This window comes from Bubalus kerabau, chromosome 3 (genome assembly GCF_029407905.1).
Source record: "Bubalus kerabau isolate K-KA32 ecotype Philippines breed swamp buffalo chromosome 3, PCC_UOA_SB_1v2, whole genome shotgun sequence".
Taxonomy (NCBI): domain Eukaryota; kingdom Metazoa; phylum Chordata; class Mammalia; order Artiodactyla; family Bovidae; genus Bubalus; species Bubalus kerabau.
Window position 1 is genome coordinate 39,375,841 of NC_073626.1, and position 14,447 is coordinate 39,390,287.

A 14,447-nucleotide genomic window follows, 5' to 3' on the forward strand; every position below is an offset into this window, starting at 1 on the left:
AAGATCATGGCATCTGGTCTCATCACGTCATGGGAAATAGATGGGGCAACAGTGGAAACAGTGTCAAACTTTATTTTGGGGGGGCTCCAAAATCACTGCAGATGGTGACTGCAGCCATGAAATTAAAAGACGCTTACTCCTTGGAAGAAAAGCTATGACCAACCTAGATAGCATATACAAAAACAGAGACATTACTTTGCCAACAAAGGTCTGCCTAGTCAAGGCTATGGTTTTTCCAGTGGTCATGTATGGATGTGAGAGTTGGACTGTGAAGAAAGCTGATCGCCGAAGAATTGATGCTTTTGAACTGTGGTGTTGGAGAAGACTCTTGGGAGTCCCTTGGACTGCAAGGAGATCCAACCAGTCCATTCTGAAGGAGATCAGCCCTGGGTGTTCTTTCGAAGGACTGATGCTAAAGCTGAAACTCCAGTACTTTGGCCACCTCATGAGAAGAGTTGACTCATTGGAAAAGACTCTGATGCTGGGAGGGATTGGGGGAAGGAGGAGAAGGGGACAACAGAGGATGAGATGGCTGGATGGCATCACCGACTCGATGGACTTGAGTCTGAGTGAACTCCGGGAGTTAGTGATGGACAGGGAGACCTGGTGTGCTGCGATTCAGGGGGTTGCAAAGAGTTGGACACAACTGAGCGACTGAACTGAACTGTATTGGTGTTTTTCTTTCTGGCTTACTTCACTCTGTATAATAGGCTCCAGTTTCATCCACCTCATTAGAACTGATTCAAATGTATTCTTTTTAATGGCTGAGTAATACTCCATTGTGTACAGGTACCACAGCTTTCTTATCCATTCATCTGCTGATGGACATCTAGGTTGCTTCCATGTCCTGGCTATTATAAACAGTGCTGCGATGAACATTCAAGTACCTGTGTCTCTTTCCCTTCTGGTTTCCCCAGCAGTGGGATTGCTGGGTCATAAGGCAGTTCTATTTCCAGTTTTTTAAGCAATCTCCACACTGTTCTCCATAGTGGCTGTACTAGTTTGCATTCCCACCAACAGTGTAAGAGGGTTCTCTTTTCTCTACACCGTCTCCAGCATTTATTGCTTGTAGACTTTTGGATAGCAGCCATTCTGACTGGTGTGAAATGGTACCTCATTGTGGTTTTGATTTGCATTTCTCTGATAATGAGTGATGTTGAGCATCTTTTCATGTGTTTGTTAGCCATCTGTATGTCTTCTTTGGAGAAATGTCTATTTAGTTCTTTGGCCCATTTTTTGATTGGGTCGTTTATTTTTCTGGAATTGAGCTGCAGGAGTTGCTTGTATATTTTTGAGATTAGTTGTTTGTCAGTTGCTTCATTTGCTATTATTTTCTCCCATTCTGAAGGCTGTCTTTTCACCTTGCTTATAGTTTCCTTTGTTGTGCAGAAGCTTTTAAGGTTAATTAGGTCCCATTTGTTTATTTTTGCTTTTATTTCCAATATTCTGGGAGGTGGGTCATAGAGGATCCTGCTGTGATGTATGTCAGAGAGTGTTTTGCCTATGTTCTCCTCTAGGAGTTTTATAGTTTCTGGTCTTATGTTTAGATCCTTAATCCATTTTGAGTTTATTTTTGTGTATGGTGTTAGAAAGTGTTCTAGTTTCATTCTTTTACAAGTGGTTGACCAGTTTTCCCAGCACCACTTGTTAAAGAGATTGTCTTTTCTCCATTGTATATTCTTGCCTCCTTTGTCAAAGATAAGGTGTCCATATGTGCGTGGATTTATCTCTGGGCTTTCTATTTTGTTCCATTGATCTATATTTCTGTCTTTGTGCCGGCACCATACTGTCTTGATGACTGTGGCTTTGCAGTAGAGACTGAAGTCAGGCAAGTTGATTCCTCCAGTTCCAAGCAATCTTTCTCAAGACTGCTTTGGCTATTTGAGGTTTTTTGTATTTCCATACAAATTGTGAAATTATTTGTTCTAGCTCTGTGAAGAATACCGTTGGTAGCTTGATAGGGATTGCATTGAATCTATAGATTGCTTTGGGTAGTATACTCATTTTCATTATATTGATTCTTCTGATCCATGAACATGGTATATTTCTCCATCTATTAGTGTCCTCTTTGATTTCTTTCACCAGTGTTTTATAGTTTTCTATATATAGGCCTTTAGTTTCTTTAGGTAGATATATTCCTAAGTATTTTATTCTTTTCATTGCAATGGTGAATGGAATTGTTTCCTTAATTTCTCTATTTTCTCATTATTAGTGTATAGGAATGCAAGGGATTTCTGGGTGTTGATTTTATATCCTGCAACTTTACTATATTCATTGATTAGCTCTAGTAATTTTCTGGTGGAGTCTTTAGGGTTTTCTATGTAGAGGATCATGTCATCTGCAAATAGTGAGAGTTTTACTTCTTTTCCAATTTGGATTCCCTTTATTTCTTTTTCTGCTCTGACTGCTGTGGCCAAAACTTCCAAAACTGTGTTGAATAGTAGTGGTGAAAGTGGGCACCCTTGTCTTGTTCCTGACTTTAGGGGAAATGCTTTTAATTTTTCACCATTGAGGATAATGTTTGCTGTGGGTTTGTCATATATAGCTTTTATTATGTTGAGGTATGTTCCTTCTATTCCTGCTTTCTGGAGGGTTTTTATCATAAATGGATGTTGAATTTTGTCAAAGGCTTTCTCTGTATCTATTGAGATAATCATATGGCTTTTATTTTTCAATTTGTTAATGTGGTGTATTACATTGATTGATTTGTGGATATTGAAGAATCCTTGCATCCCTGGGATAAAGCCCACTTGGTCATGGTGTATGATCTTTTTAATGTGTTGTTAGATTCTGATTGCTAGAATTTTGTTAAGGATTTTTGCATCTATGTTCATCAGTGATATTTGCCTGTAGTTTTATTTTTTTTTGTGGCATCTTTGTCAGGTTTTTGTTATTAGGGTGATGGTGGCCTCATAGAATGAGTTTGGAAGTTTACCTTCCTCTGCAATTTTCTGGAAGAGTTTGAGTAGGATAGGTGTTAGCTCTTCTCTAAATTTTTGGTAGAATTCAGCTGTGAAGCCGTCTGGACCTGGGCTTTTGTTTGCTTCTTTTAAATTCTTCTAAGCCATACTATCACACTGAGTAAACTCATTCAGTTTCATGAGTTATAACTGATCACCTCAGAATTATTATTATTTACCTCTAATTGCTTTACTGGTTGTTTGCTTTAGCCAAAGCTTGTGACTAGTGTCACTTCTGGACAGGAAACCCTAAGAACAAGAGCACAATTCTTCTTGTTCTCTTTTTCCTTTGCTGTAGCTACCAGTCACAGCTGAGACAGTACCAGAGACAGGATACGTAAAGCATCTTCTGCCCTCTCCACCACGACACCATACACCCAAGCGGACGTGTGGTATGAAAATAATAAATCTTTGAGGTGTTCAGTTCAGTCAGTTCAGTCCATCAGTCGTGTCTGACCCTTTGCAACCCCATGGACTGCAGCACGCCAGGCTTCCCTGGTGTGTTAAGGTGTTAGGTGGAGCAATTTACATGGCCACACCTAACTTTAAGGGTCAGGGAGATATAGTCCTGTAGTATTTTGCATGGTGGATATTTTCTTTCCCAGCTGTGCTTCACGGCATGTGGGATCTTAGTTTCCCCAACCAGGGATCAAACCTGCACACCCCTTGCAGTGGGAGCACAGAGTCTTAGCCACTGGACTGGGTTTGAGGTGGTAAGCCACTAGAATTTGGGCACTGTTATTGTAGCTTCCCTGTCTGATACAATATATAAAAGGCCCATTACCTTTTCCCAAAATGAGTGCTCAGTAAACAGTGACTAATTTTATCATGAACAAATCACTATTTTATCTTCTGTCTAGTCTATTTTTCCTACTAGAAAAAAAAAAATCATTTAAACAGGGACGATCCCTGGATGGTCATTTACCCACTCATATATGCCTACTTTTATTTAAGTCTATAACAATTAAACCAATAAATTGCATTTAAAACCTATGTTTTTCAATCTCTTTTAAAATCACATCAAAAAGTATGACATACTTAGGAATACACTCGATCAAGGGGGTGAAAAGAATGAAATAACGCCATTTGCAGCAACATGATGGACCTAGACATCATCATACTAAGTGAAGTAAATCAGACAAAGACAAATATCATAGGATATCACTCAAAGGCAGAATCTAAACTATGATACAAATGACAAAGAAAACAAATTTAGAATTACCAAAGGGGAGAGTGGGTGGAGGAGCAAATTAGGAATTTGGGATTAGCAGATACAAAGTACTATATATACAATAGATAAACAACAAGATCCTAGTAACACTGGAGTGGGTTGCCATTTCCTTCTCCAATGCATGAAAGTGAAAAGTGAAAGTGAAGTCGCTTAGTCGTGTCCGACTCTTCGAGACCCCATGGACCGCAGCCCACCAGGCTCCTCCACCCATGGGATTTTCCAGGCAAGAGTACTGGAGTGGGGTGCCATTGCCTTCTCCGATATATATCACAGGGAACTGTATTCAAAACCTTATAATAACCTATAATAGAAAAGAATATAATATATATATATATATACACATATATAACGGAGTCACTTTCCTGTACACCAGAAACTAATACACTATATATCAACCATACTCAATAAAAAGTTTTAAAATATGTAACACCTATGTTCTCACCATTGTTAAGAAGATTCCAAATTCTGGATTTAGATCAACACAATCACCATCAGAAAAAATAAACTGTTTTTTTCTCTCTTTTCTTGCTGTCAAGACGATGTAAATTTGTTGGGCTGCCACTGATAACACAGGCAATTCAATTCTGTTAAACTCATCAAAACACCCCCAGGAACCTGACTGTGCAAGACCTGGTGTGAAAAACAGTTAGTTTGATAAGTTTTACTTTGTAATATACCTTCTTGATAGAAATCATTTCTCCAAAGCACCCTCAAACAATTATATAGTGAAATACGATTTATATAAACTTCACATCTGGCTGTTTATAAAGACATATTTAATTCCAGTGATATAGAGAAGTTTAATTATTTGTACATCATCACCAAAACAATGAAAACAGTATACTGCTGAAATGAAAGTTCAGACTCATCATTCCACCAGGGATGCTGAAGGGTGATAAAAATTGCTTCAGTCTGGATGTGCCACCCCCAGTGGGGATGGAGGTGAGGGAGCTATAATGTTTCGGGAAATTAACAAAATAAGGGATGCCCTATCTGGGTCAGATCACTCTGTCCCTTTCTTGTTGCACTGAGAGAAATGCCTGGAAGCTGAGTGAGACAAAGAATGGTCAAAAGATGTTTATTTATTCCTTATGAAACCCAGCACAAAGGAAGACCTGGATATCAGGAACACTGCTCCTGTCTAATCTCAAAGGATGAAAAATCTTTATTATTTTTAACTGCACGAAACACTCTTCTCTCTCTCTTTTTTTTAAGCAAGCGAATAGGATTTATTAAAGAGAAGGAAAGTACAAAGCTCTCAGCGTAGACACTGAGAGGGGTTAGAGTCCCCACAAAACGCTCTTCTTTCATTATTGCTTCCACCCACCTACCCCCACTTTTTCTTCTCTCTCCTTTGGGAATTTCCATTTTATGGATATTGGAATTTACATATCTATTCCTATGACCATGAATTTTTTCTGTCAAACTTTCCATTTCTTTCTGCAATATGCTCTCTTGGCTAGATATTCCAACTCAAAAAAAAAAAAAAAAAAAAAACTCAGGTTTTGTTTTTTTCAATTCCTGATTATTCCAATTGTTATTCTTTTCATAGCAGCCTATTTTTTTTCTTTAATTGGTTATATGTGACAAATTCTTGAATCTCTCTGAAGCTATTAATTTGAGTTACTTTGGCATTTTCTTCTCATTCCAAATGCAAATTCCTGTTTGCATTGTGTATGGTTGCCTCTGGCGATTGTGGGGAAGGCATGAGAGAGGCAGGAGAGCTTATCCACTTGGGTCTGGGGCTTGGGGACTGACCTGGTGCAGTGCTTGCCTCTCTGGCACAACCCCCACCTGGCGATAATCTTTGTCAGGACTCCACCTTCAGAGCATTTACATGGGGGAGAAATGCTGGAGACAGCCAGTTTCTTTTCTCTTTCTCTGCTTTCTGCTTTACTTTTGGCATTCTAGGATTTACCTGGTGCTCTAGTCTGCTCTTCTCAGCCATCGTCAACCATTAAGCCAGGAGTGGTCCACAGAACATTCTCTTTCATTAAGTGATTCTTTGGGTTTAAATTATTTTTTTTTAAGGACAGGCAATTACAATGAACAATACAGTGAATATCCACGTACCCACCTACCAAATCTTAACAATTTTGCTTCAGATTTCATCCTAAAAAATAATAACTGGAACTACAATTCAAGTCCATGTAGATCTTTCTTGGATCCACACTCCCTCCTTCTCCAGAGGTAACTTCTACTCTGAATTTGATGTCAACGGTTCTTATGCATGCCTGCTCGTGTGCAGTTATTTACAGGCATGCATAACGTTTGGCTTGTTTGGCTTGTTCAAAATTTGTGTGTATCTATTTATTTTTCTATATATTGTATCTATAAAATACTGTATCTGTGCACTGTAAATATATACAATGTATCATCAAATAAACTGATTTATTTACTGTTCTCTGAAGCAATTCTACCAACTTATACACACAGAAGTACTAAGATTTACAGTTTCTACACACCCTTACCAACAGTGGTTTGTTAGACTTTTCATTCTTACCAATTAACAACAGTGAGAACAGTATTGTTTTGTATTTCTTAATGATTTGAAGAAACTCTTTTTTTTTTTTTTTGGCCATGCCACACACATGTGGAGATCTTAGTTTCCCAACCAGGGGTAGAACCCCTGCCTGCTGCAGTGTAAGTGTGGAGTCTTAACCACTGGACCAACAGGGAAGTCTAAAGAAAATCTTTCTTAATGTTAGATATTAATCTTTTGTCAGCTATACATGCTAAAATATCTTCTCCCAGTCTTTGAGAAGTCTATTTAACTTCTCAAAAAGAGACATATCACAAAAGACTGTAAAATTATACACACACACACACATTCACACACACACACAATTGACCCTTGAACAACACAGGGGTTAGGGGCTTGGACCCTCCACAAAGTCGAAAATCCATATATAACTTTGCAGTCAGCCCTCTCACATCCACAGTTCCACATATAGGGGTTCAACCAGCCTGAGGTCATATAGTACTGGAGTATGTATTTAGTTTAAAAAATCTGTGTATAAGTAGAACTGCACAGTTCAAGTCTGAGTTGTTCAATATATATATTTTGAACAGGCAAGTAACTAAAGATAAGAGCTGGATGAGCAATCCCATGGTATCTGTTACAGGGATATCCTCCTACCCTGCTTAAATGTATTCATCCTTTCTTTATAGTTTGTGGTTTTTGTATAAAAAGTCCCTTTCTACTCTGAGAACAGATATGTGCCTTTGTTACCTTCTAAAGGTCATACAGGTTTTGCCTATCATAGTTAAGCACTTAATCCCCCAAAATTATTTCTATGCATGTTGTAGGGATTTAATTTTTATATATGCAGGCATCCAATTTCCCTTGTTAAATATTAATCATCCAGGGTACCAGAATGACACTGCAAATTCTATCTCTTCATCACTGATTTTCAATACCACCTCTTCCACATGTCAGTGTTCCTGGCCTATTTCTGCATTCTCTACTATGTTCCATTTGTCTGTTTATCAAGTCGCTTTAGTCATGTCCAACTCTTTGTGACCCTACAGACTGTAGCCCACCAGACTCCTTTGTCCATGGGATTCTCCAGGCAAGAATACTGGAATGGGTTACCATGCCCTCCTCCAGGGGATCTTCCTGACCCAGGGATCAAGCCTAGTCTCGCATGTCTCCTACATTGGCACTGGGGTTCTTTACCACTAGCACTTCCTAAGTGATATCCTTCTGAAATATTCATTTTCTAACTTTTGTTAGGGATAATTAAAATAAAATTTGTGTTTATTTCATATTCAAGTAAACTTGCTAAATTCTACTTTCTATAGCTTTGTTGATTTCATTGTTTACAATGTCACTTGTAAATGACGACCTTTTGTGTTTCTTTCTTTCCAGCCTTTGTGCTTTTGCTGTCCCTGTTGTTATTCCTTAATGCACTGGGTAGGATGCAGAACACAGCGGTGAGTGGAAGGAATAGCAATGGAAATCCTCATCTTATACCTTGTCTCAGAGAACGCTTTCAAATTTTCAGTACCACAATGTTTGCCGTGGGTGTCCTTTATCAAGTGAGCTATGTGGATGGACGTCTGAGGAAAGAATCTAAAGATCAGCAGGCATAAGCTGGAGGGAGTGTGCTTCAGGATGTTTGAGAAACATCACAAAGGTCAGCGTGGCTGCAGCAGGGACAGTGAGGGGACAGTGTCAGGAGACGAGATGAGAAGGGCAGAGCGACGCCACCGGGAAGGGGCAGGTGTGACTGTACAAAACAATACGAGGACCAACGTAAGGATTTCGGCTCTTATTGTGAGCGAAGCCAGGGTCCGGCTTTCAGTAGAAGAGTGTCGTGACCTGACTTACAATTAGAAGGCTCTAGATTTGAGATTAGAATGGAGAGCACAGGGGTAAACTCAGGGAGACCAATTAGGAGGCTTATTGGAGCAGCATAGGCGAGAGATAATGATTGGCTTGAACCAGGATGACAGCAGCAGGATAATAAAAGGTGGCTGGTGCTGGATGCGTTCTGAAAGTAGAACTAATAGTGTTTGCTGACAGTTGGATGTGAGCATGAGAGAAAGAGAGGTGAAAAGGATAAGTCAAAGATTTCTATTTAAGTATCTGGAAGAATAGAGTGGGTATTTAGTGTGTCAAGGAAGGCTGAAGAAGAAGTCGAGATGGGGAGGGGGGATCGGAAGTTTGGTTTGGGATTCAGTGACTCTGGATATTTAAGGGGCAGTGCAAAGGAGCAGGTATCAGTTGTATTATGTGAATTCAGAGTTTTAAGGGGAAGTCCAAGATAAGATGTAAATTTGATCATTTAGATAGCATTTAATGTTTATTGCTGGGAGAAATATCAATGACCCTAGATGTGCAGATGATACCACTCTACTGGTAGAAAGTGAAAAGGAACTAAAGAGCCTCTTGATGAGGGTGAAAGAGGAGAGTGAAAAAGCTGACTTAAAACTCAACATTCAAAAAACTAACATCATGGCATCCCATCCCATCACTTCATGGCAAATAGATGGGGAAACAATGGAAACAGTGACAGACTTTATTTTCTTGGGCTCCAAAATCACTGCAGATGGTGACTGCAGCCATGAAATTAAAAGACACTTGCTTCTTGGAAGGAAAACCATGACAAACCTAGACAACGTATTAAAAAGCAGAGACATCATTTTGCTGACAAAAGTTCATATAGTCAAAGCTATGGTTTTTCCAGTAGTCATGTACAGATGTGAGTTGGACCATAAAGAAGGCTGAATGATAGAGAATTGATGCTTTCAAATTGTCATGCTGGAGAAGACTCCTGAGAGTCCCTTGGACTACAAGGAGAGCAAACCAGTCAATTCTAAAGGAAATCAACCCTGAATATTCATTGGAAGGATTGATGCTGAAGCTGGAGCTCCAATACTTTGGCCACCTGATATGGAGAGCAGACTCTTTGGAAAAGACCCTGATGCTGGGAAAGATTGAGGACAGGAGGAGAAGGGAGCAACAGAGGATGAGATGGTTAGATAGCATCACTGACTCAATGGACATGAGTTTGAGCAAACTCTGCGAGATAGTGAAGGACAGGGGAGCCTGGGGTGCTGCAGTCCATGGGGTTGCAAACAGTCAGACATGACTTAGCGACTGAATAACAACAAAAGTTTGGGTCTGCATGAGACCACCAGAGAAGACCAACAAGGCCTGAGTTCTAAGACTGAAATGCTCCCTAATCTTTTTTCTTTGTCCATCTGAAACCATCTGCCATCTATCTATCTTTCCAGATTTTCTCAGTATTTCCCATCTGCCAGTACCCCTCTCCCTTCTTGTGTTCCAGTGTTACCATCCTTTTAAAAAAATATTTCAGTAATTCCCTGGTGGTCCAGTGGTTAGGATTCTGTGCTCTTACTGCCAAGGGCCTGGGTTTGATCACTGGTCAGGGAACTAAAATCCCATAAGCTTCACGGTGCAGCCAAAAACAAATAAATAATAAAAATCTTTATTTCAGTGGGATTTAATGCAATAAAGGAAGCCACATGTGTCGTCGGTTTGCTATCCTGATCTTATCTCCTCCACCATTGTTTCAGGCAGTATTAAATTGATTCTGTTTTCATAATCTAATACACATTCAACGCATGGACTGTAATGCCAGAAGTAGTATTGAACGATATTTAATTGATGATACCCAGCCATTTTTGGCCCATAAAAATGGCAATATCATATGCATCAATCTACATTAATTTTGCTTATGTGGGACACTACCACTTTAGACTTCTATCAGAAAATACTATTTAAATGCAATAAAAATAAATCCACCAAAAATAACACAACAGTGTTTGACACTTGCCTTTAAAAATCCTTCCTAGCCCTCTGAAATCCATTTGATCTGAGCAATTAAACACGACCACGTATTTCCCCAGACATCTTCCCATGTCTTTCGTAGTTTCGGTTTTGCCAGTGCCTGCAGGTCCTGCTGGAGCCCCTCCCATGTTCATTCCCAAAGCCTGTGCCAAAGTGATGTAGCACCTGCAAACGTGAAGCAGACAAAGCATTGTGGATGTGAGCTAACACGTGTTACAGTGAAGCACAAGCAGAAGTCCCATGTGATTGGAATGAGACCGTTTGTTTTAGAGTCTGAGCCGACCCCATAAGAGAGGGGCTTCCCAGGTGGTGCTAGTGGTAAAGAACCGGCCTGTCAATGCCAGAGTCATAAGAGATGCAGGTTCGATCCCTGGGTCAGGAAGATCCCCTGGAGAGGGGAACGACAACCCACTCTAGTATTCTTGCCTGGAAAATGCCTTGGGCAGAGGAGCCTAGCAGGCTACAGTCCATTGGATGACAAAGAGTCGGACATGACTCAGCTACTAATGCTTTCTCATAAGAGATGGGCAACCAAACAAGGCTGGAGTAGCTGGTATTCATTAGAAGTAATACAGGGTTTGCAAAGGCATGCAACCCTGATGTAAAACCTGCAGGCCTTCCTTGCATTGTGGTCAGGAGAAATCTGAAGTCAGAGAACCAAGTAAGCAGTGGTGTGCTGGCAGATGTTTAACAATGAGCTCTCTGGGAAAAAAAAAATAATAAAGCTGATTTCTGTTTTTTGGCCTCGCCACATGGCATGCAGGATCTTAGTTCCCCAAGCAAGGATAGAACCTGTGTCCTCTGCAGTGGAAGTGCTGAGCCCTACTACTGGACCACCAGGAAATTCCAAATCTAATTTTTTACATCTGCTGATTTCTGTGGCATAAATACGTCCATCATGGCCAGTGGCAACGCTGGCAATGTGATAGCACAAAACTGGGAAGAGGAGCATGACGTTGGCTCTTGCAGGCTAGTACAAGCCAGCTCCGCCAGCACACCACTGCAGGGAAACCAGGAAACCACGTTACTGTGAAGTGTTTCACTCACTTAGACACATGTACAGAACAATGTAATGAACCCCCTGGTATCCATAATGCAGCTTCAGTTACATTTGTTTCAGATCTAAGCAAACTTAGTAAAGCTTCATGAGACATGAAGCTTTATACATAAACATCAATCAAAGGGAAAACAGCCTGAAAAATTTAAACTGTGATGGAACCGGACATATAAAGGGAGGTCGGATGAGTCTAGAAGAGGCTGAAGACATAATTTTGCTGTATCATAATTTTACCTGGAGTCAGCTCTATTTAAAAATAACAGCAGAATTAGCTGTTCTATGACCCAGTTTAAGTCGATTCTACAAACATTTACTGTCTCCTACACATGGCATATAGAACCAGGTATTTGCAGGACATGTAAGAATGGCAAAGACCCGGGACTTGTCTAGTGTCATATACTAGAAAGAATGGCGAGGGGATGTGCCATTAACTGATTATTCACTCAGACCTGGCCAAGAAACATCACTTCAGGACTAAACTTCCACATATGAAAAACCAGGAGACACCATTTCCAAGGTGAACCTTCCTCCTTTGCCATTCTAATGACTCTTTTTAAGGCTCTAGAGACATTTGTCCATCCTGTAATCTCAACTTCATTATTCAACTTCTTTTTTCTTTCCATTTTTTTTTCAACTTCATTACTAAACTTCTCATAGTCAACATTCAAGCATCCTTTTATTGTTTTACTTTTTTCTATTTCATAAAAATTTAACCTACATGTACTTTGAAATAATGACAGTTATTTCATTGTTAAACTTTGATGAGCTAGCCCAGAGCTGACACGACAGCAATATGCTTTTGTTAACATTTCAAATGCAAATTTAAGACAATTGTAAGTACATGATTTAATTACAAGAATGGAATAACAAAAATGAGTTTCCTACCGATCTGTTAACGGGGTGATAACAAGACGATCAGTGCATCCCAGAAATTCATTCTGGTAAATAAAGTCAACATCTGTAATAGACACCACTGTTTGATCCAAATCTTCCTTAAAGTAAAATCTACTCTGTTTTAGCCATTCAAAATCAGTAACAGATCTGATATGCATTTTTACCTTAAAAACATGAAATACAAAGAGATTACATACTGAATTGCAATAGCATAAAACGTAGCATATAGGCAATTTTTATTCACTCATTCATTAGTTGATTCTTGTCATTGAATATATATTTACTGAGTCTTTCCTTGGAATGAATATTTAATGAGTCTTTCCTTGGAGTGCTGTGCTGGGTAAACAAAGACAGACACAGTTCCTGCCTTCTGAAGATGACAAAACAGGGCAAAAGACAAATCAGATAAACAAGTAAATGCAATAAAGTAGCAAAAGAAACCCAAGGTCATGAAATTATGTAGCAAGAAGACCTCCCCTAGTCTAGGTCTGAGGGAGATACTCAGAGAAAGAAACATCTAAACTAAACCCTGCAAAAACAGTAGGAATTAGCTAAGGAAATAAAACAGAAGGGGGATAGAGGCATGAGAAGGCAAAATATTCTAGACAAAGACCCAGAAGATGTGGCTGGTGTGTTCAAGAAACTGAAGGAAGTTCAGTACTGCTCAGGCATCCAGGACTCCGGAGAAAGAGTGAGAGCTGAGGCTTCACAGGGCAGAGGAAAGGGGTTGGGCACTGTCTTCGCGGCAATGGGAGCGGCATGGCCCTGTATGCACACACGCCTTCTTGCACCAGCACTGTGGCCAAACCAATCAACCTGCCCAGCCATCAGCTTACACCCATGGGCCAAGAGGCTTATACCCATGGGAGGCCAAGAGGCTCCCACCACCATGGATGCAAGAGACAGAAACCTGGTGAGCACGTTTAGGAACAACATCCCACCACAACACGTTCTACAGTGCTTCATGACTTTCCATCAGCAAACCTGGAGAAACCCCAGTCCTGCCCACTCAGGGGAATCAATATAAGAAGTGGCAAGTGGTCCCTTTCACTGCTTCTCCAGCCAGGGGCCCAATTCCAGGTCATTCAGCTGACACTGAAAAATAGACTCCGGCAACTACACAATGCTCAGTTCTCCATCTCATTAAGTCTTCATGCTATTTACTTTTTGCTATTGTTTCATTGTCTATGATATGGCTCCCTGCTCCAGTTAAGAATTCTATCTTCCCTTATAAAGAATAGTTTGTATTCACCACCTTAAAAGGACTACTTTCAGGTAACAGTCCAGTGCCACCCCCAGGGACTCTGTTCTCTAGCACAGGACCCTCAGCCATGGAGATGTAGTCAGCGAGCTGCTTGCAACAGTCCTATTAGATGGTAAAGAGGGGGTAGACCAGGGCTTGCCTGGTTGTCAAGTAGTTAAGAATCTGCCTGCCAATGCAGGGGACACAAGTTCGATCCCTGGTCCAGGAACTAAGATCCTACATGCCATGAGGCAACTAAACCCATGCGCCCCAAGTCTGAGCCTGCATGCCCTAGAGTCCATCCTCTGCAACAAGAGAAGCCACCACAATGAGAAGCCCATGTACCACAGCTAGAGAGCAGCATTCGCCGCAACTAGAGAAAGCCTGCACATAGCAACAAAGAACCAGCACAGCCAAAAGCACTGGGACAACCCAGAGGGATGGAATGGGGAGGGAGGAGGGAGGAGGGTTCAGGATGGGGAACACATGTATACCTGTGGCGGATTCATTTTGATATTTGGCAAAACTAATACAATTATGTAAAGTTTAAAAATAAAATAAAATTTAAAAAAAAGAAAAGAAAAAAAAATAAGTACACTTTTAAAAATAAAGAGGGGGTTGAGAAGGAAAGTATAAAGAAGAATAGCAGATATTTATTGAGTTGTTACTGTATATCAAAATACATTATGTTCTAAGCATTATACATGGAGAAATAAAATGCATATATGCAGGTTACAAGATAC

General features: G+C 40.2%; 1 protein-coding gene across 2 annotated transcripts in view; it reads right to left on the bottom strand.

The window, feature by feature from the left end:
• Positions 1-14,447, bottom strand: part of DNAH8 (dynein axonemal heavy chain 8) — a 328,991-nt gene that overhangs the window by 181,073 nt on the left and 133,471 nt on the right. For both annotated transcript variants that reach the window (XM_055571493.1, XM_055571494.1), the window contains exons 40-42: positions 12,453-12,625; positions 10,497-10,675; positions 4,634-4,821 (exon numbers count right to left, since the gene is read on the bottom strand). In XM_055571493.1, coding sequence (XP_055427468.1) covers positions 4,634-4,821; positions 10,497-10,675; positions 12,453-12,625 — 540 coding nt within the window. The remainder of the gene's footprint in view (positions 1-4,633; positions 4,822-10,496; positions 10,676-12,452; positions 12,626-14,447) is intronic.